The sequence below is a fragment of the Adiantum capillus-veneris genome, chromosome 18 (genome assembly GCF_014529385.1).
Source record: "Adiantum capillus-veneris isolate H3 chromosome 18, ASM1452938v2, whole genome shotgun sequence".
In the NCBI taxonomy this organism is placed as follows: domain Eukaryota; kingdom Viridiplantae; phylum Streptophyta; class Polypodiopsida; order Polypodiales; family Pteridaceae; genus Adiantum; species Adiantum capillus-veneris.
Window position 1 is genome coordinate 149068387 of NC_140948.1, and position 20234 is coordinate 149088620.

Below are 20234 nucleotides of genomic sequence, written 5' to 3' on the forward strand. Positions count from 1 at the left end.
GTGCATCCCACTGCACCAGATCTTCGGCCAAGCTGAGTTTCTGGGTTTCGTTTGGAGTAGACTATGCCAAACCAAAACATCGAGGTAAAGTTTCACAATCCGAGGAGTATCTGCTAGGTCCTCCTCCTCCATCCACTTCGCATCAAATGCAGGAAAGTTCTTGAACTTAACCAAGAACCGCCTTCGGACTTTACCTTTCTTCGTATCATTATGTGCCAAAATCTGTTCAGGAACAAGGATCTCCTCGTTTTCTTCCACTTTGGGTTGCTCATCAGGCTCCCCATCATCAGGCACATCACCCTTAACAGGTTTCAAGAGACTCACATGCAATGCATTATGAATCCTCCAAGTATCTGGCAGTTCCAATCGGAAGGAGACATCATTTATCTTGTCAGTTATCTGGAAAGGTCCGTAGTATCACATACTAAGCTTTGGAAAAAGCCTCTCCTTTCCCTTTTTCTTTCTTAGGTGTGCCTTCTCAAAAGTAAGAGCACCCAATCATCCTCCTTCAGTTTCCAGTCGCGACGATGGCGATCCGCTGCCTTTTTCTGTCGTTCTTGAGACTCCTGCAAAGTCTCGCGAACCTTGGCAAAAGCCGTATCCAAGTCTTGCGAATATTCATCCGCTTTAAATTTCTAATCTTTCGTGCTCAGGAAGGATGGAAAGATTCACTTCAAAACAGTTCACAGCTCACAATTGATTCGACACGGCCCGGCAGAGTTCCTTGCCTAGAGATATTGGCCCCAAAGACTGGTGTCCCTTTCGGTATTTCTTTTTGTATTAAATCTGTGCTCAAAGTACAAGGGAGTGGGAGGGTCTCACCCTTAGACTCTACGTCCAGATGCTCTGAGAAGTGGGAGCCCAAGCCACACTTATAAAGGTTTACAAGGGATGCCAAAAGCAGAGCCCCAAAAGCTGCCCATAGAAAGCATTCAAAATAAGGTAACTCCTCTCACTCTCTCTCTCTCTCTCGCATGGAGTTCAGCGTAGCCCAAAAGCTGCCGTATGTTGTTGCCATGTCATCAAGCCGTACAGCCTCCGTAAAATGCACCGCAAAATAGGGGGGTGTCCGTAGGCTGCTGCCACGTGTCACTGCAAAAATTCGGGATTGCTTGCCATGTCTGCAATGCACCGCGTGTGTGTGTACTGCCACGTCACTTGTTTGTGACATACCCCCCTCTTGAGAGCATTGTAATTGCCCTCGATAACGCCTGCAAAACAAACAGAATCCATAAACTGTCTTAGCAGACACTGACTGTCAGTACCTACTCACTAGGAACATCTAGCACATGTACCAATCGACAGTCACATCACAGGACATCACTTGACATCATAGGACATCACATGACAAATCACATTCAACATTCATTCGAATTAATCGGCAACGTATTTAGTAATCGCATCTAGATCCACTCGGAACCTCATAGATGCCCGATTGACTAATCCTTATTGCAATCACGTCTATCGAAATCTTTCAGACCTAAATGTTGCATTCATTTCTATCTATTAGTTCTTGCACTTAAACAAGTCAAGAACAAATCAGTATCATAATATGGGGAATTCCAGTTCATAAAGTCATACAGCAGAATACTGTAAGCTCACAGTATCCCTGAAACTCAAAAGAGATATCAATGACTTTAGTATCAACATCGGGGCAATTTGTTGACAAAGAAGTGGAGCGACTCCCCTCTTGTGCATACCCATTGCACCTAATTCCTCCCAACTGAGTTTGGGGTTCAATTTTGGAATAGACTATGCTAAACCAAATGCTTCAAGGTAAAGGTTCACAATCTGAGGAGTATCTGCTAGGTCCTCCTGCTCCATCCACTTCGCATCCAATGCAGGATAGTTCTTGAATTTAACCAAGAACCGCCTTATCATTTTACCTTTTACCTTTCTTTCTTTCTTTATGTGCCAAAATCTGTTATGGAACGAGTATCTCCTCGTTTTCCTCCACTTTGGGTTGCTCATCAGGCTCCCCATCATCGGGCACATCGCCTGTAAAAGACTTCAAGAGACTCACATGAAAAGCATTGTGAATCCTCCAAGTATTGGATAGGTTCAATTGAAAGGAGACATCATTTATCTTTTCGGAAATCTGGAAAGGTCCATAGTATCTCATGCTAAGTTTTGGAAGAAGCCGCTCCTTTCCCTTTGTCTTTTTCAGGCGTGCCTTCTCAAAACGTAAGAGCACCCAATCGTTCTCCTTTAATTTCAAATTGCGACGATGTCAATGTGCTGCCTTTTTCTGTCTTTGCTCAGATTTCTCCACAGCTTTCCAGACCAAGTCCAAGTCCCTCGTGAATTGGTCAGCGTCAAAATAAAATCTTATCTTTCGTGCTAAGGAAGGGTGGAACCTTCGTAGCAAATTCAATAATCTCAAATGACACCTTCCCCATCAAAGAGTTGATTGTGTTATTGTAGGTATATTCCACCAAAGGTGAAAACCCTTTTCTCATGTAGTCTTTTGATCCAACGAAGAAGACTTCAACAAATCTAGTACCACTAAATTAACAATCTCTGATTCCGCGTCAGTCTGCAGGTGGAACGATGATGAGAACTGCAAACGCGTGCCAATGTTCTCTCAAATAGCCTTCCAAAACAAACTCGTGAATCTGGGGTCTCTATCAGAGACAATCTGGGGGCATGCCAAGTAATCTGAAGATCATCGTGACCACTCTGTGTTCTCGGGAGATCAAAAATGAAATCCATTGCAATACTTTCCCAGGGGCAGGTGGGTATAGGTAAAGGTTGCAACAATCCCTGTGCTTTATGCCTGTCAAACTTGACTTTCCGGCATACCAAGCAACTGCGTACAAAATCGTCCACATCCTTCTTGAGTCCCGGCCAAAAGAAGTATCTCTCCACACCTTTCAAAGTGGTAGCTATGCCGCGGTGACTTGTAAAAGATGGACAATGGCATTCAATTAAAACCTTTTCCCTCAACGGCTGTGTAATGCATAACATCCTTTTCTTCATCAAGTAGTAGCCATCCCGAATGGAATATCCCGCTACTACTTCCCCATTCCGTATTCGAGTGAAAATATCTGCAAAATCTGTATACTGATCGGTCATATCCTCGAAGCTCCTATGATGAATTGCGGAAATAGCCAGAACCAATGGCTTCCGAGACAAAGCATAAGCCACCAAGTTCTTCTGTCCCTGCACATGGACGATCTGGAAGTGAAACTGTGACAAGATGTTTGCCCACCACATTTGCTTTTCCGATAGCCGCCTCTGTGACAAGAAGTAGCGTAAACTTTGATGATCTGTGAAGACCGTAAAATCCGTTCTTAGTAGGTAATGTTGCCACTGAGTAAGAGCATGGATAACCGCCAAAAGCTTTTTCTCATAAATCTGTGCCGTCAATTCCGGCCTTGAGAACAATTGGCTCTCGTAGGCAATGATATGGCCTTCTTGCATTAAGATCTCACCCAGACTACGACCACAAGCATCACAATATACTTCGAACGACTTCTACAAATCCGGCAAAGTCAAAACTGGTCCCGTAGTCAATTTCTCTTTCAATGTCTGAAAGGCAGTCACCTCTATGGGTTCCCACGAGAAAGGGACTCCTTTCTGTGTCAAGATATGCAAAGGGGAAGCAACCTGCAAACTTTCAAATGAACCGCCAGTAGTAAGAACATAAGCCCAAGAAGCTTCTAACTTCATGGACATTCTTCAAATCGGGCCAATCACGGATAGTCTCTATCTTGGCCGGGTCCATCTGCACTCTTGCTGCTGAGACAATGTGTCCTAAAAAAGTGTATCTCAGGGCTCGGCTCACACGGTATGGTGGCCGGTTCGGTGGTATGCTTCCATGTATCAAATCAATGGTATGATCCTTAGGACGAGTTGATGGCAACTTGCTTGGCAGGCCCTTTGAAAAGCAATCGGCATGAGTGTGGAGAAAATCTTGACGTTCTTTTTCGAGGTCAAAACATATTCGACCTACAATCATCATTCAGTTCTCTCTAGAACATGAAGTAAAGAAATTGAATTTCATCAAGTACAATGGCTGTGCCCTTCATTTGTCAAAGTCGCTTTCTCGGCCCAATAGTCAACCACGACGTTGTTTTGGTGGTACCAAGGGATTTCGAAGAGGAACCTCCCAAGGGATTTACATAGAAGTCCTCGTGCCCTAAACACCCTTGACATTGCAAACGAAGTTTGCCAATGATCGGTGTAATGGCAACATCCCGTCCGGGTGCCCCTAGAACTACCTCCGCTTATGGCCTTAGCCTGTCGAGCGTAATCCCAAATCGAGCCGCCCATTCAAGTGAAAGAAGTTTCAAGTGGGTCTTGGCTCCTCCATCAAAGAAAAATGAGGGCTTCCTGATCTTTCACTTTGCCCTAAATGCGACAAAGTTTTGTACTTTCATTCATCTGATTCGGTTCAGGCCCCACGCAATGTGGTACTAGTTCTGCTTTCATCTGCCTTTTTTGCCACTTTCTTTAGCTGCTTTCGAACTCTCTGGCCTTTCTTCATCTTGTTCTTTTGGTGCCAATTTAGGGCACTTCACGGAGATGTGTCTTGTTTCCCCGCATCCAAAACACTTCCCTTCTTTAATGTAGGTGGCTCTCTCTCGCGGACTGAGCCGGGGTCGTGCATCCTTATCTTTCTGATCTTGGGGGCTCTTCTTCTTTCTACTTTCATTTTTAGAGTCTGTTATGTTTTCTGCGTCATGATCTCATCTGTGGGGTAAGTCAAACTGCCTGAGTGAATGGCAAAGCCTGGTTTCGCATGACTCATCAGTTTTTGAATAGAATCTGACTTTTGCTCTAAGCAGTGATCTCGGATCTCCGTAGGAAGACCCAAGGTAAACCGCTCAATGTGTTCTTTAAACAAGATCTTCTTAAATGAAGAAGCGGGTAGAAAAGAGCTCCAAAATCTCTCGCAATATGCATCCAAGGTATCTTTCTTGGTCATCCGAAGATGGTTCCAAGCAGTTCGTATGTCAGTTCGTACTCCCGAGTCAACCAAGAAGAAATAAAAAGCCTTTTAAATTTTAGCCATTTAATTGGCGCTTTCTTGTTCAATAGAAGAGTGGACCACCATGTTACTTCATTTCCCTTGAAGTAAGAGGCAGCCCTCCGTATCTTGGAGTGCTTTGAGTAATGCCCTCCAGAGAAAGCTATGTTAAACTGTTGTATGAAGGCCAAAGCTCTCGAAGCATCTCGGAATCCAGAAAGTGTCAAATTTAATTGATTGTCCACCTTCTTTAAATTCTCGAACTTTCTTGCTTTTATCCTCCAGAAAGTCATATTGGTTGGCTTTAAAGAAAATCTTCTTCTTTGCATAAAATCTGTGATCATCAGAGTCCGAACTATCTAAAGACGAGTCCTCTGTAGAACTGTCAGAAACAGGGCGAAACTTAGGCTTCTTTGCCTTTTTCTTGCCCTTGACGAAGATTTGCTTTTTGCTTCGTTTTTTCCCTTTTTTGTCTTCTTCGCTCTCGTCAGAAGAGCTAGAAGAACTGTCAGAAGAAGAAGAAGAAGAAGAAGAAGAAGAAGAAGAAGAATTGGATACTCCTTCAAATCTGACATGCTTTTTCTGCTTTCTTGCCGAGGCAAAAGCAGATTGACGACCCAAATAACGTGGGAAGTCAGTTCCTTTCTTTTGCTTTTTGTCATGCTTTTTTGCTTTGTTGGATGCGTCAAAAGCCTGTGTAATCCGTGTATCAACCACCTCTTCTAATTCTTGCTCTGTAAACGTCCTCAGAGTAGTAGGTTTCTTGAGTGCCGGTTTGAGGGGTGGTTCTGTGGCCTTTCGCCACTGAGAGTGCACTTCGTCGAAGGATGTCTGCGTAAAAATTGTGACCGGTTTGGGATCCTTCGCAAGTTGATCATCATCTTTGTTGCATCGTCAACCAATTGTCGACGCTTCATCTCTTCAATCTCCGCCTGAGTAGGCCGAGGCGGGCCATACTTGTGAGAATCTTCTTCGTGATCCTTCCCGCATCCCCAGATGCAGAGGAAGTCGATTGATCTGTGTTTAAATCCATAAGTGTCGCGAGAAAAGGATCGGATTTCTCGGTAGAAGAGAAAATCGGCCGCGCTTTGATACTACTGTGACAAACTTGGACACCCAAGTCAAGATTCTACTGCGACACAATAGAGATTCACTTCAAAACAGTTCACAATTCACAATTGATTCGACACCGCCCCCCGACAGAGTTTCGTGCCTAGAGATATTGGCCCCAAAGACTGGCGTCCCTTTCGGTATTTCTTTTTGTATTAAATCTGTGCTCAAAGTACAAGGGAGTGGGAGGGTCTCACTCTCCGACTCTACGTCCAGATGCTGTGAGAAGTGGGAGCCCAAGCCACACTTATAAAGGTTTACAAGGGATGCCAAAAGCAGAGCCCCAAAAGCTGCCCATAAAAAGCATTCAAAAAGAAGGTAACTCCTCTCACAAGGCTTGCTTAATAAAATAAAGCAAAGCTTAAAATAAAGCTCTCTCTCTCTCTCTCTCTCTCTCTCTCTCTCTCGTGTAGAGTTCAGCGTAGCCCAAAAGCTGCCGTACGTTGCTGCCACGTCATCAGGCCGTACAACCTCCATAAAACATGTCGCGAAACGCAGGGGTGTCTGTACACTGTTGCCACGTGTCACTGCAGAAATTCGGGTCTGCCTGCCATGTCAGCAATGCACCGCGTGTGTGTGTGTATTGCTATGTCACTGGTTTGTGACAAATTAGCAAGGACTCAGCAGCCAGATGAGCATGCTTCACAGCAGACTTTAGAGCCCACTTATACCGAAGGTATATTAGTTGGCAGCGCCATTGAGCTTGGGAGAGCTAGACGCCCACGTCTACGGGGACGACCACAACATCGACGGAGGCTCCATAGCACAACATGGGAGACGCTAGTACGACTATTTACAGAGGCGGACATTGACGAAGCTCTTCAGCGACGACGGATGCAATACTTTCTTGGACAATGCCGAATGCGGCCTTCGGGCATCCTCGGGCACTGATGATGATGATAATTTTAGTCTTTCACTTTACTTCACTTCATTTTTATTTTTGTACCCAAGACATTGGATTATATCCACCGAGATTGTATCAGTTTGGTCTCATAGTTTGGTCTCATAGGTCATTTTGGCCTTTTGAAGACGTTTAATATAACATTTCATTTCATTCTCTCTCTCTCTCTCTCTCTCTCTCTCTCTCTCTCTCTCTCTCTCTCTCTCTCTCTCTCTCTCTACAGAGAGAGAGCACGAAGATGGCTTTCTACAGAGAGCATCTTCTCCAGCTTACGGAGGACGGTTTTGTGACGAGACCTAGATACATGGACACCCACTTGTCTCATGGGATACGGTGTGCTATTGGCCAGATACGCACATCTTCACACCAGGTGCGGATCGAGATTGGGAGATACAGCAGAGTACCAACAGAGGCCAGGACATGCCTCCTATGTGACCTGGAGCCTGAGACAGAGTTGCACTACACATGCCACTGCCCTGTCTACTACGAGATACGTGGCCGCTTCCACTGCTTGTTCAGAGAGGGCTTCGGACCACTGTCCAGAGTCATGCGGTATGAGGATCAGAGATGCTTGGGTCTGTTTTTGCTCGAGCTGCGCAGACACAGAGAGAGCTTGATGAGAGGAGAGGCCAGCCAGTCTCAGAGACGGATCACAGACTTCTTTAGAGCAAACATTGGACACCTGGAGGAGCTACTACCACAGGAGCTAGGGAGATCTAGACGCCCACGACTGCGGAGGACTACCCAGCATCGACGGAGGTTGCATCAGAGGATTCGGATCACTTTCGCCCAACATGCACGACGCCCGGTCAGGCTATTGACCATGGAGGAGATTGATGAGATCCGCCAGCGACCGATGCTTGATCTTTTGTGATCTGTGATTTAGCTATCCCACCTAGCTGGATCTTTTGTGATCTATGATTTAGCTATCCCACCTATCTTCTTAGATCATACCTAGCTGTTTCAGACTCCATAGCATTTTATTCCGTCATTTTATTTTGTCATTGTCATTTTTGCTACTCTGACTTTGTATCAGATCCACCACATTGTGACTTTCTGGTCTCATAGGTCATTCTGGCCTTGTGAAGACGTTAATATAACATTTCATTTCATTTCATTTTCTCTTCCCCCCCCCCCCCCCCAACAAGTGTGGTAGATTGGTTATGCCATTTCCCTCTTGAATAACAAGTCTTGAGTTCAACTCTCCTCGTCGGATAGATCTTTAAGGTCTCTTGGGATAGTTTCCTACGACGTTAAAATTCTCTTCTTCTTCTTCTTCCTCTTCCTCTTCCTCTTCTTCTTCTTCTTCTTCCTCTTCTTCTTCTTCCTCTTCCTCTTCCTCTTCTTCCTCTTCCTCCTCTTCCTCTTCTTCCTCTTCCTCCTCCTCTTCTTCCTCCTCTTCCTCCTCCTCTTCGTCTTCCTCTTCCTCCTCCTCTTCTTCTTCCTCCTCTTCTTCTTCTTCTTCTTCTTCTTCTTCCTCTTCCTCTTCCTCTTCTTCCTCCTCTTCCTCTTCTTCCTCTTCTTCTTCTTCTCTCTCTCTCTCTCTCTCTCTCTCTCTCTCTCTCTCTCTCTCTCTCTCTCTCTCTCTCTCTCTCTCTCTCTGCCAGCGTGAGGCCTTCAACACCTGCAGTGCGACCTACTCTGTGCTTCAGCCCCTGCAACGCGACCTGCTATGCCAGCGTGAGGTGCTTCAGCACTTGCAGCGCGACCTACTCAGTCAGCTTGAGGTGCTTCAGCGTGACTCACGCATCCTGCTGTGACTCGCGCGCCCACAGGTACATACACCCGGCAGATTTCAAAATCTAGGCATTTTCCAGATTTTCCGAATTTTCCGAGTTTTTGAATTTTTGAAAATTTGAAACTTTTGAAAATCGTGCGCAAAGGAGACCTTTGAGCCAATCACTTGCAACATGAGGTGGATGAGCCACAACTCCAACACTTTGATTTTGTTTTTGATTTGAAACAAATTCGATGATCATAGATACATCGGTACCAGGAGCAGCTTCCGATTTCGTTTCAGGCAACGCTATCATGCAGAATCTGAGAACTTCATGCCAGACAGAGCTGGTAGAAGCATAGTGGGAACAAGTACAAAGTAGTCCAAGTTTGAGGGCCATTGTAGAGGAGATGGAAAGAGAGGGACTTGCTACAGGATTGAGGTATATGGATGATCCAGAGGTCTTAAGTAGGCTAGGAAATTCTCTTGGGTTTCCATGTCCAGAAGGATCGACCATTGATCATGAAATTAGTCAAGCAACACCAAGCGTGAGGTTTCTAGGTGAAGATACTGGAGAGGAGGTTGAGGAAGGATTGGCTCTTCACCATGCAGCAAGTACAGGAGATGCAAAGGACCCTGCACAGGACACGGAAGCCGTCAATGTCTCACCTGCTTGCAAGTCGCGAGCAAAGGCAACCTTCATGCTCACGAACAAGCGGATGGCGCAGATGGAGAGGGAAATGAAGGAGTGGAAAACAGAGATGGAAGGATGGTGGAAGGAGAAGGCAAACCTCCTTCAGATGGTCTTCAATGAAGGCGCACAATGGAAGAAGGAGAAAGAGAGCCTTAACGTAGAAATACAGACACTCAAAGAAGTCGTATCAACCCTCAAACAGGAGAACCCGAATGGCGAGATACGGACACTTAAAAATGAAGTCTCGGCCCTTAAAAACAGGAGCTTGCTGTTAGAGTAAGCAGTGGGTTAGAGGAGGGCGAATTTCAGCCCTCGGTAATAGATGAAATCAAGGAAATCAAGGAACAGGTAAGGATGATCACAGAGGAAGAGAAACTGAGTGTGGCAAAGACATCTTTATGGGCGGAGATGATAACAAGGACACAGAAAAAGGCGGACGAGGCCGAAAAATGGATTGAGGTCGCCAAGAAAGGGAAAGGTCAAGAAACTCCTTGTACACTGACGCTTATCAACATGACCCTCGAAGAGGAACAAAGAAGGCGGATGCGAGCACTGCATGTGAGAGTGACCAGTCTCAAGGACATAAACAATGTGGAGAAAGAGGTCACAAGCCTTACATCAATGATGGGGATGGAGAAGCCTTTGCACACAAAGGCATGGAGGGTAGGTAAGAAAAGTGATGGCACGGGAGAGTCTTCAAAGGGGAGAGCTCTCATACTATGCTTCCCCTCGTTGGAAGATAAGAAGGAATTCTTGAGGAAGAGGCCTACTCTCAAAAAGACAGGTATTTTCCTCGGTGATGATTTGACTCTCTCACAGCTCGCACATATGAGAGAGGTAATGCCAGAGATTACAGCGGCAAGGGAGAAGGGAAAGATAGCCTTCTACAGAGATGGACGGGTGGTGATTTTAGAGCGGCGCACTGCATGACAGTGCGAGACCTATGGGACCACATTGAAGATGGCTACCTGGAATTGTAATGGGTCTATGAGGTTGGACGTAGGTGCATTTGAGGACAGTTTCAAAGACAAGGATATTGTATTCTTCTCAGAGACTCATCAGGCCCCTGGACAGGTGATGCCACATGTGTTGGGATACAGATGGGAGACAGCTCACAGGACAAATGCGAGATCTGAACATGGGAGTAGAGGTTCAAGAGGAGTAGCAATGCTATTCAGAGAGGAACTACAACCATTAGTGCATATTGTACGAAGAGATGATCGTGCTAGATATATGTGGGTGAGACTGAGAGCTGATACAGGTCGATTCCTATATATTGCCATATGTTACTTTCCTCCCGGTACATCAGTGTATGCTGCATCCAGAGGGTAGTCGCCTTTCTCTATACTAGATGATGACATATGGGAGTTTTCTAGGGATGGTGATATCATTCTCCTAGGGGACTTCAATGCCCGAATGGGCAACTCGTAGGCAGTCTTCTACGACACTTCAGATGAGATGCTTAGAGAGCTGGATGTGGGTGAGTTGGGACTTGACAGATACTCAGATGACAAAGAGCAGACGGAGTATGGGAGATACCTCATGGAAATGACGACTACACATGGATTAGCCATACTTAATGGCTTACAACGATTTCCTGGAGCAGTCGGTTTCACATGCTTTCCACACAGATATGGGGCCAGTACAGTGGATTATGTTATGACACAACCGAGCTTTGTCCCCTGCATTCAGGATTTCACAGTGGGAGCCAGGCCAGTAGGCATAGCAGTAGATCATGCTCTCTTGACACTGTCTGTTAAATTTCAGTATAGTATAACCCAGACATCAGGAGGCAGGTCACACACCCGCTATACGTTTACACCGGAGACTGATTTTGTTTATACAGAGGAGATTTGGGACCGTCTATTGGAAGGCACAGTTGGCACAAATAGTACAGGCCTCTCAGTGGAGGAGTGCACCACTCTACTGAGTGAGATATTGCATGGGGCTGCATCAGTGGCATACCCACACACTCAGCCGGGCAAGAGACGACATTCTGGGAGCATGCCCCAGAATAGTTGGTATGATGAGGAATGCAGAGAGATGAGAGCCGAGCTTCAGAGGGATCTTCTTTTAGGAGTCATCACTTACAGACAGTCTTGGATTGCTTTCCGATGCCTTGTGCGACGGAAGAAGCGAGCTTACCTAGCTCAGATGGAGCGAGACTTATATCAAATGTTCTTGAGTAGGGACTCAGGAGAGGCATGGCGACTCTTCCATGAGCACTCCCCTCCCCCAGTGATTACTTCACCTAATGTGTGGGGCCAATATGCGACATCATTATATACAGTTCCTGGACAAGAACCCCTTCCAGACCCTACCAAGCCTTGCCCAGCTACGAGCACTTTCTTTACACCTGAGATGGTACAAAGGGCCATCGACAGGATGAGGACCGGGAAGGCATATGATCATGACGGTCTAGTAGCGGAGCACTTTATAATGCCAGGGATATGCTAATGGAGGTTCTCGCAGTGTTGTTCAATCGTGCCATGTGTGAGGGATTACTTGAGACTTGGAGGTTGTCTAATATTGTGCCCATCTTCAAGGCGGGTAACCTTAGAGAGCCTGGGAACTACCGCACTATTATGGTTGGACACACATTGGCACGATTGTATGCATCTATTCTGGAGCAACACTTGAGTAATTGGGCAGAGGGCGAGGGTGTACGAGCAAAGGGCCGGCTTCAAGAGGGGTTTCTCCACTCTTGATCATATTCTGACACTCAGGGCCATCATTGAGGAGGGCAGAGCACATGGGAGACGGATCTATTGTAGCTTTGTGGATTTTCGCAAAGCATTTGACATGGTACCAAGAGCTCGATTGATGCGCAGACTACAGGAGATGGGGGTGCCCATAGAGGTGATTTGGGGGATTATGGCTCTGTACAGATCAGTGATGGGACAGGTACGCACTCCGGAAGGGGCATCTGATTTAGTTCACTCTACTATTGGAGTGAAACAGGGCTGCCCATTGTCTCCTACTCTATTTGGTATGTCTGTTGATGAGGTATCTGGTTACATTGATAGAGAGGGTGACAAGGGTGCCCAACTGGCAGGGACGTGGATCCCATTGTTGCTATATGCTGATGATATTGTGCTGATATCTGACTCACCAGAAGGTATGCAACGACATTTGGATGCACTACGCAGTTTTGTAGAGGATAGTGGATTGTGTGTAAACCTAGGTAAAACCAAGGTTATGGTGTTTAACACCACACCGCAATGGGTTAGGAGATCAATACCTACTTTCAAATATGGACAGGAGATTGTGGAGTATACAGATGCATACACTTACCTGGGGGTAGTCTTTACTGGGCCGATATTTTCTTTGAGAAGAGCAGCAGAGACTAGACTAACTAGAGCTGGTGCGGCTCTGGGAGGAATGGAGAGGATGTGTTCGCAAGTTCATTTCCAGGAACCTAGGACAAAGTTATGGCTCTTTGATACTTTGGTTGCCTCTACTATGTTATATGGGGTGCAGGTTTGGGGACCTTCTGTAGGCCAGGATGGTTGGAGGCGTATGGAGAAGCCCCTAGTAGCTATGATCTCTCGGCTGATTAGAGCCAAGGCTTCCGTACCGCATGATATCATTCGAGCAGAATTAACTGCCCCCCCTATGGAGATTGAGGCGCTTACTAGATTAGTCTCCTTTGTACACAGTCTGTGGGATACTACCAGAGACAGATATACCAGGGTGGCTCTAGAGTCCTCCAGACAATTAGCTCTTAATGGGGATACATCATGCTGGTATGCACAGATGGCATCATGGTTTCAGACACATGGTTTCACCATGGACAGGTTGCCTCCTTTTCAATACTCTCTACAGGCACCCTTGAGGTCTCTGACGCGGGTAGAGATTAATAGACTCATTCGTCAGGATCTGATCCAGCTAGACACGAGGAGGACATGGATAGAGCCGATACAGGAGTTGGGCACAAAGATGGCTTTCTATAGAGAACATCTTCTCCACCTCACGGGGGATGGGTTGTGATTCGACCTAGCTATATGGACACGCATCTTTCTCATGGTTTGCGTTGTGCCATTGGCCAGATACGCACGTCCTCACATCAGCTCGAGATTGAGACTGGCAGATTCAGATGGACACCAACAGATAGCAGGATATGCCGCTTATGCCATCTAGAGCCAGAGACAGAGGTACATTACATATGTCATTGCACAGTGTACTATGAGATACGAGGCCATTTTCATTGTCTATTCAGAGAAGGTTTTGGGCCTCTATCTAGGGTCACGAGTTATGAGGACCAGAGATGTCTTGGGCTATATCTACTTGAGTTACACAGGCATAGAGAAACTTTACTAAGGAGAGCTAAAGAGAGACAACCCCAAAGACAGATCACAGATTTCTTTACACTAGATATTGTACACCCAGAAGAACAGACAGAGGAGCAGCCAACAATGGAGAGGTCTGCCCGCACTTCTGTCATTCTCATAGACCGAGCATTGGAGCTAGGGAGATCTAGACGACCCCGATGGAGAAGAGGAGCTACACAGTTTCGAAGGAGGCTACAGCAAAGGATTCGAGCCATACTTTTTCATCGTCCAGAGTGCAGATGAAGATGGATCTCTATGAAGATGGATCTCCACTTCCCTCCCATATTGTATACACATTGTACTGCTTAGTTCACACATTTCACGCCTTTCACCTTTCACCTATCAGCTTAGTTTAGGTTTCCGCAGTATTTATATTTTGTTATCCTAGATTAATTTATTTGTTAATCTGACTTTGTATCAGATACACCGCATTGTAACTTTCTGGTCTCATAGGTCACTTTGGCCTTTTGAAGACGTTAATATAACATTTCATTTCTCTCTCTCTCTCTCTCTCTCTCTCTCTCTCTCTCTCTCTCTCTCTCTCTCTCTCTGTGTGCCCATCCTGGTGGTTGGTTCTATGAATAAGCCACGTTGTGTTGACCTGAATCAAATCCCTCTCCTTGTTGTCTTTCCCTTACCATTCCCCACTCCTTTCCGTATGACATGTATCTACGATTTATGTATATCTATTAGTGTTTCATAAATGAGCCAATCCTTGTTGGGTATATCGTTGGATTTAATATGTTATTTGATGGTGTTTTTCTCACATTAGTTAGTGTTTTTTATCTATGTGTAGCTGAGGCAATGCAGGCTTTGAATATTCCCAATGGTGTGGAACGCGTACTTTTCAGAACATTAAATACAGACAGGTAGGCCGTACTTGCGAACTCTTTACTTGCATTAAACAGATGAATAGCTTCTATCATGGCTAGTGAAAGGTTACCTCTTACATTTTAAAAGTTGGGTACACCTGTCAACATTTCATTGCTTGGGCATGTTAAACTTTGCTTGCTTTGTTGAAGCTTGAAATTCTGATGTTGTGTCTCAGCTTTCACCAAAATGTTAAGGTATTAATTGATTCTAAAAAGTGGCTGTTTTCATTTCCTCTTTGTTCACTGCTGCATTTCAGGCGTCTAATGTGGAAGAAACAGTTCGATTCAAGCTATGTTGGTTTAACCACTGATGGAGCTGAATGGCTTAGGGACAACACCAAGATTAAGCTAGTTGGTATGTTTGCTCGATCTTTTGCTCAATTAGCTATTTGTTACCTCAGAAGGCCTTAAAAGTATGTGTATCTTACATGCCATGGACATAAAGCTTTCAACTGTTTATTAGAATCTTACATAATCAAATTTTTCTGCTATATAAACCAAAAACGTCACTGCATTGTCACTGTGCACATATGCCCCATTTGACCATTTTCTGGTGAAAATTTGTGCCTGCTCCAGCACAGTTTTGGCAGTTCAAGTGTGAGGGTGCCAAACGAAATGTGTCGACACCCTTCCTCCCTCTACAGTGAGGCTTGGCCCTTCATTTGCCCCTGGCAAGCACATTAACTTTAAGTAGCACACTGTGAACGGTGGATGGCTGAGCAATGCTCATGGAGTGGACTGCCCCTCTTCTCTCATCTGGTGGCCTAGATCCTACCTCTTTGATTTTTTAATTTCTTTTGTAGCATTATGGATCCCTCCCCTCTTCACAATTACTTAATAATTTCGTTGTGAGAACTGTCCTCTGCTTATTATTTACTATCCGCCAGTCGCCGTGTTTGGAGGATTCCTATGCAATCGTGGAGTTTTCTTGTTGTCGTGTTGATGTTCTAGCTGCCTCCTTATCTACTTTGGCAGCCAAATGAGGGTACCCGGTGGTCAAGCATCTTGCCTTGCGTTGGCTGTCAAAGGCCTCTCCTCATGATCAGCTTCCAAGCGTCTATCCTCTCCTCACGATCAGCTTCCAAGCGTCTATCCTCGGCCTCACACTGAGCATGAGCTTCAGGTATGCAAATGCAGTTCTCCTTTGCATGCTGCCTTGCTGCCTTATCTCTACGTGTGGCTTTGCCCTACCACAAACATCATCCTCCTTTTCATCCCCATTGTATCCATAGGATTGGTCTGAGGAGGAGGAACAAAAGAGGGTCTAGGCTCTGGAGTGAGGGTTATTGCAGTAGTGGTGCCATGTCCATGAATGCAACCCTGACGCAGTGCAGTTGCCCTACCACAAACATCATCTTCCTTTTCATCCTCATTGATCCACAGAATTGGTCTAAGGAGGAGGGATAAAAGAGGGTCTAGGCTCTGGAGTGAGGGTTATTGCAGTAGTGGTGCCATGTTTATGAATGCAACCCTGACGCAGTGCAGTTACTAGCAAACAACACAGGCCCTAGTGCATGGATTTGGGAGGTAGCTGCTTTAGTAAAGGTTTTGTCTTCTCGAAGAAGAAAATGTAATGCTTGCTGTTGCATGAGTATCAAGTCGTGATGCTTTATTTCAGTACTAATGGGCTATCTCTGTGTGGGCTTTATGTTGCAGGCATAGATTATCTTTCTGTTGCATCCTATGACTATTTGATTGAAGCCCATGTCGTCCTTCTACAGAACAAGGTAACTACTATACTTTTCAGAAGAGTGTTTCATACCTGAGGTTCATTATCAGAAAATGCTGCTTGCTGTGACCTCTAGGCTCAATCTTACAATGTTTATTCTCAAAGCCAGTGGATATCAACTTTCCCTGTGCAGCATTGCATGTCAAACGCGTATTTATCAGTCAAATATCGCACCAGTATTCAGTACATAAATGGTTGTCATTTTTATATACACACAAATACACATACATGCGTGTATCTAGGGTTGTGGACATATGATGTATACATGCATTTACACATGTGCAAGCCTGCATAAGGAGACATGTACGTCTATGTGTATTCAATACCTAACGAATTTTTCGTACCGGTAGTGATTATCCATACTGGACAACATTTTTTGATGTTTTTTTTTCTTACCGTACTGATCATGATTTAGGTAGAGTGTGCCTTGGGCTGTACTTCAAAATTTCTTGGTGTCTTAATATCCTTGTTTACTGCTAAAATTTCAGGATATAATTTTGGTAGAGGGACTGAACTTGGATAATGTTGCTGTGGGCTTGTATGAACTTCATTGTCTCCCACTCAAGTTGTTGAAATCAGATGGGTCACCCATTCGCTGTATTTTACAGAGCTGAATCCACAAGGTTTAGAATCAAGAGGATGGGTGATGGAGATTATCAATTTGAAGCATAGAGAGCTATTTTGTTTGTATATATACATATTGATGCGCAGAGAAACATAATGGAAAAAAACAGCAATTACAGGTATTTTGCAGATGGCTCAAGAAACCCAAATAGCAAAACAGCCTCAAAGTAAATAAATCTATATAAGTGTATATCATCTCTAAGAGAAAACCTGTATGCAGCGGTGTATGTGAAGGATGTGCTGAGCTGCAACCTCGTAGCCACTCTGTGCTGAATGAACTAAACTAGGGGGAGTTCTCTTTCATGAATGAAGCTTATTTTCAAGCAACCTTGGAAGTGATAGTATCTACCCAGGTAAAAGGGCTGCATTTTAGGCAAAGGTGATGTTTTGTCTTGAGTGATAATTTGGAAAATCAGAGAAAGTGGGAATGTAGGTGGGATCAACCTCACAGATTCATTTGCTGGCTTTGAGGCTGGATGAGCTCGTGGGGCTTGCTATTAAAAGTCATGAAAACATGTCCTGGTTGGCACTAGGTCATGGTCGGATGAGCTGGGGGAGAGTGACCGGAATACGGGCAGTGGAAAGAAAACAGTTTGGGGGGGTGGAACATGAATAACAAGGTGCATTGCTTGCAGACAACCAAGAGAGAGAGAGAGAGAGAGAGAGAGAGAGAGAGAAGCCCTATCTGTACCACGATGGAGTTCCCTACCTTGATTGCAGCAAACTTGCCCCCCCCCTCCCATCTCTCTCTCTCTCACAAGCCCCTTCATCGAACCTCTGCTCCTCTTGGACTTGTACTAACACAAAAATCCTCATCTCCCACGCTGATGCATGGGAAATTATTTTAAGGTCTTTCTCTCTCTCTCTCTCTCTCTCTCTCTCTCTCTCTCCACGTGCCAGGTTCCCCCAATATTCCCCTAAAGCACCCTTCTGCCTCTCACCTTCTGTCTCTCTCAAACCTAAGGTTTCCACTGAGATTCCCACTTATCAACCCAAAATAAAAAATTGGGCAAGCCTATCGGGTGGCTCCAGAAATCCCAAGAGTCACCTTTTCATTTAAGAAGTTCTATCATCCCTTGAAACCTGAGGTGATAGACTAAAGTTACCACTTATAAGATGGTTATTTTTGTTAGTTCAAACTTTAAGGAAAGATCTATCCCTTAAAGCTTTAATCTCTAGAGATTGTTTTTAAAGTTTTTAAGAGATTTTAAAGCTAAGTCTAGGAAATTTTTCTTTTTGGAGTACATACAATTGTGAGTGTAATAAATATTAACAGAAAAGAATTACAACAATAGACATGCTCTAAATGAGCCACGACATTCCAGTAACAAAACATACTTAAGATGTAGAACTTTTAAAGTAAGGTCTCCAATATGGACCTAGAGTTTTTTTTTTTGAAAGAAGGTAAAATTTTGAATTAAAAAAGTAAAAAGGCTACATGGACCCACAGGTAGGGGTAGGGTTACCCCAATTAGGCACTCGAGTTTTAGGACTTAGAACTTTAGAGCTTTCAAACTGGTGGAGACAGTCAGAGACACTCCCTTTCATGTGTGTGTGTGTGTGTGTGAGAGAGAGAGAGAGAGAGAGAGAGTCCAAAACTCTATAGATTAGAGGGAAAAATAAACGCATAGCTTTGAAAATAGGAAGCCTGCTCCGCTGTACAGGGGCTGAAACACTCTCAGCATGTATCTCCAAAGGAGGGAGACATAAGCATGCTTGAGGCAGTCTGTAGGAGCAAGAGAAGAGACAAAATCTGAAATTTAGTTGTAAAAGACTTCGGAATTTTTCTCCAACATTCAAATGCAAAGCTACATATCAAAATATTTTTAAGAGTCTTATTAGTGTTCTCAAAAGGGAAGCAATTCTTTCTTGGGAAATACCCATTGGGAACATTTTTCTGGAATGGTATAGAGAACATAATGAGAATCAAAGACCAACTCGGATGTGCTAGCCTCACTTGACAAATTTTCCACGTTTCAAGTCTCTTCATAGCAAGGTATCGTAGTGTTGGGTAAAGGGCCAGTGTGACCTGGTCGGTTGCCCATGCTAGCCTTACACTTACAGTATCTCACTACATAACATAGAGAATAAGGAGTAGCATATTATTTTGTTGTCGAGCTCCACCGAAAGCTCTCTCTCTCTCTCTCTCTCTCTCTCTCTCTCACACACACACACACACACACACACACACACACATGTGGCACGTGCATTTGCATCTTCTTCAAGTGGTATCAAAGGTAACTGTGGCTTGGTCTTAGTAGCATCATGAAGGCGATGGATGCTCTTCGTTGTTGTGGCTTTGTGACGAGAGTTGAAGCTCGATTTGGAAGCTCAAGCTTGTGGGACCCAACAGTTGAGCATTGAGAGCTCACGAGGGTGCTTGAGTTGAGTAGGTGTAGAGTGTGAGAAGAGGAAAGTGTTTTAGGCACACATGCGTAGCCCTGTTTTGTAAAAGCCATCTCTAGAATCTTACCACGTGGTCTCAACTTTACGGAAGAAACTTTTTTTCGAATTCTCTATGGTTCTTGAGATGTTTCACATAGATTGGCTGTTTACCCCTTTTTTTTTTCGTCTTTGCTATAAATTTTTAGTTAGAACTCCATATTTTGCAACCTCACTCTTTTTAAGGGTTTTCGTGAGTTGTAGACACTTTCGTGGCATTTGATTTGTCAAATTCTGATTGCAGAATTTTTTTGCAACACATGCTTCATATGATTTGGTTGATATGTATACCCTATGTGCTGGTGATTCCAAGAAGCACACAATCTGTTTGACAAGTTAAAAATTTAGCTATGCATCTTGTCATTGAGAGCTCTGTAATTTTTGAAGTATAGGCGTCACTCTTGGAATATCAGGCTGGATGTACTTGTGTGGTCAGTGCATGAGTTTTCATGATTCATTTGGAGCTCAAATTTGCTGCACCCATGCCTGTGGGACTTTTGCTGCTGATTGCTTCCACATTGCATTGAATCTGGTTAACATTCTATGCAATAACATGACATTGAGCCAGTAATGTGATCACGATTGATATTGATTGTAGTCTCTTTTGTGGTTGAACTCGGCTCTTTTGAATCCCTGCGGTTTTAGTCATTGATGATGTGGATTGGATGTAAGCGGATGTGTGATCAATGCATCTATGCTTTCATGCATGCCAATTTCTTGGTTTATGGTTGCTCTAGGTTTTTTGATACTCTCTTGAGGCCATTTATGTTGATTTGCCCATTTATGCTTGTGATGACAGTTTGTGAAAAATGATGTTTTATGGTTGTGTAATATGTTTTATG

The 20234-nt window shown here is 44.5% G+C and overlaps 2 protein-coding genes across 2 annotated transcripts in view; both read left to right on the forward strand.

Moving 5' to 3' along the window:
- The window catches only part of LOC147436621 (cyclase-like protein 3), a 64586-nt gene extending 47309 nt beyond the window's left edge, over window positions 1-17277 (forward strand). The window contains exons 3-6 of the mRNA XM_086489466.1: window positions 14522-14594; window positions 14855-14952; window positions 16254-16324; window positions 16815-17277. Coding sequence (XP_086345592.1) covers window positions 14522-14594; window positions 14855-14952; window positions 16254-16324; window positions 16815-16940 — 368 coding nt within the window. The 3' untranslated portion in view covers window positions 16941-17277. The remainder of the gene's footprint in view (window positions 1-14521; window positions 14595-14854; window positions 14953-16253; window positions 16325-16814) is intronic.
- On the forward strand, window positions 17170-18174 carry LOC147436622 (uncharacterized). Its single transcript, XM_086489467.1, has 2 exons — window positions 17170-17303; window positions 17384-18174. The coding sequence occupies exons 1-2, from the start codon at window positions 17253-17255 to the stop codon at window positions 17564-17566; spliced, it is 234 nt and encodes a 77-aa protein (XP_086345593.1). The 5' UTR covers window positions 17170-17252; the 3' UTR covers window positions 17567-18174.
- Window positions 18175-20234: the final 2060 nt, after the last annotated feature.

Excerpts from the sequence above, each read along its gene's own strand:
- LOC147436622 (XM_086489467.1), top strand. The coding sequence starts at position 17,253 with ATGAATGAAGCTTATTTTCAAGCAACCTTGGAAGTGATAGTATCTACC. Across the intron at positions 17,304-17,383 it reads AAGTGATAGTATCTACCCAG|GTGGGATCAACCTCACAGAT; the intron begins GTAAAAGGGCTG and ends GTGGGAATGTAG.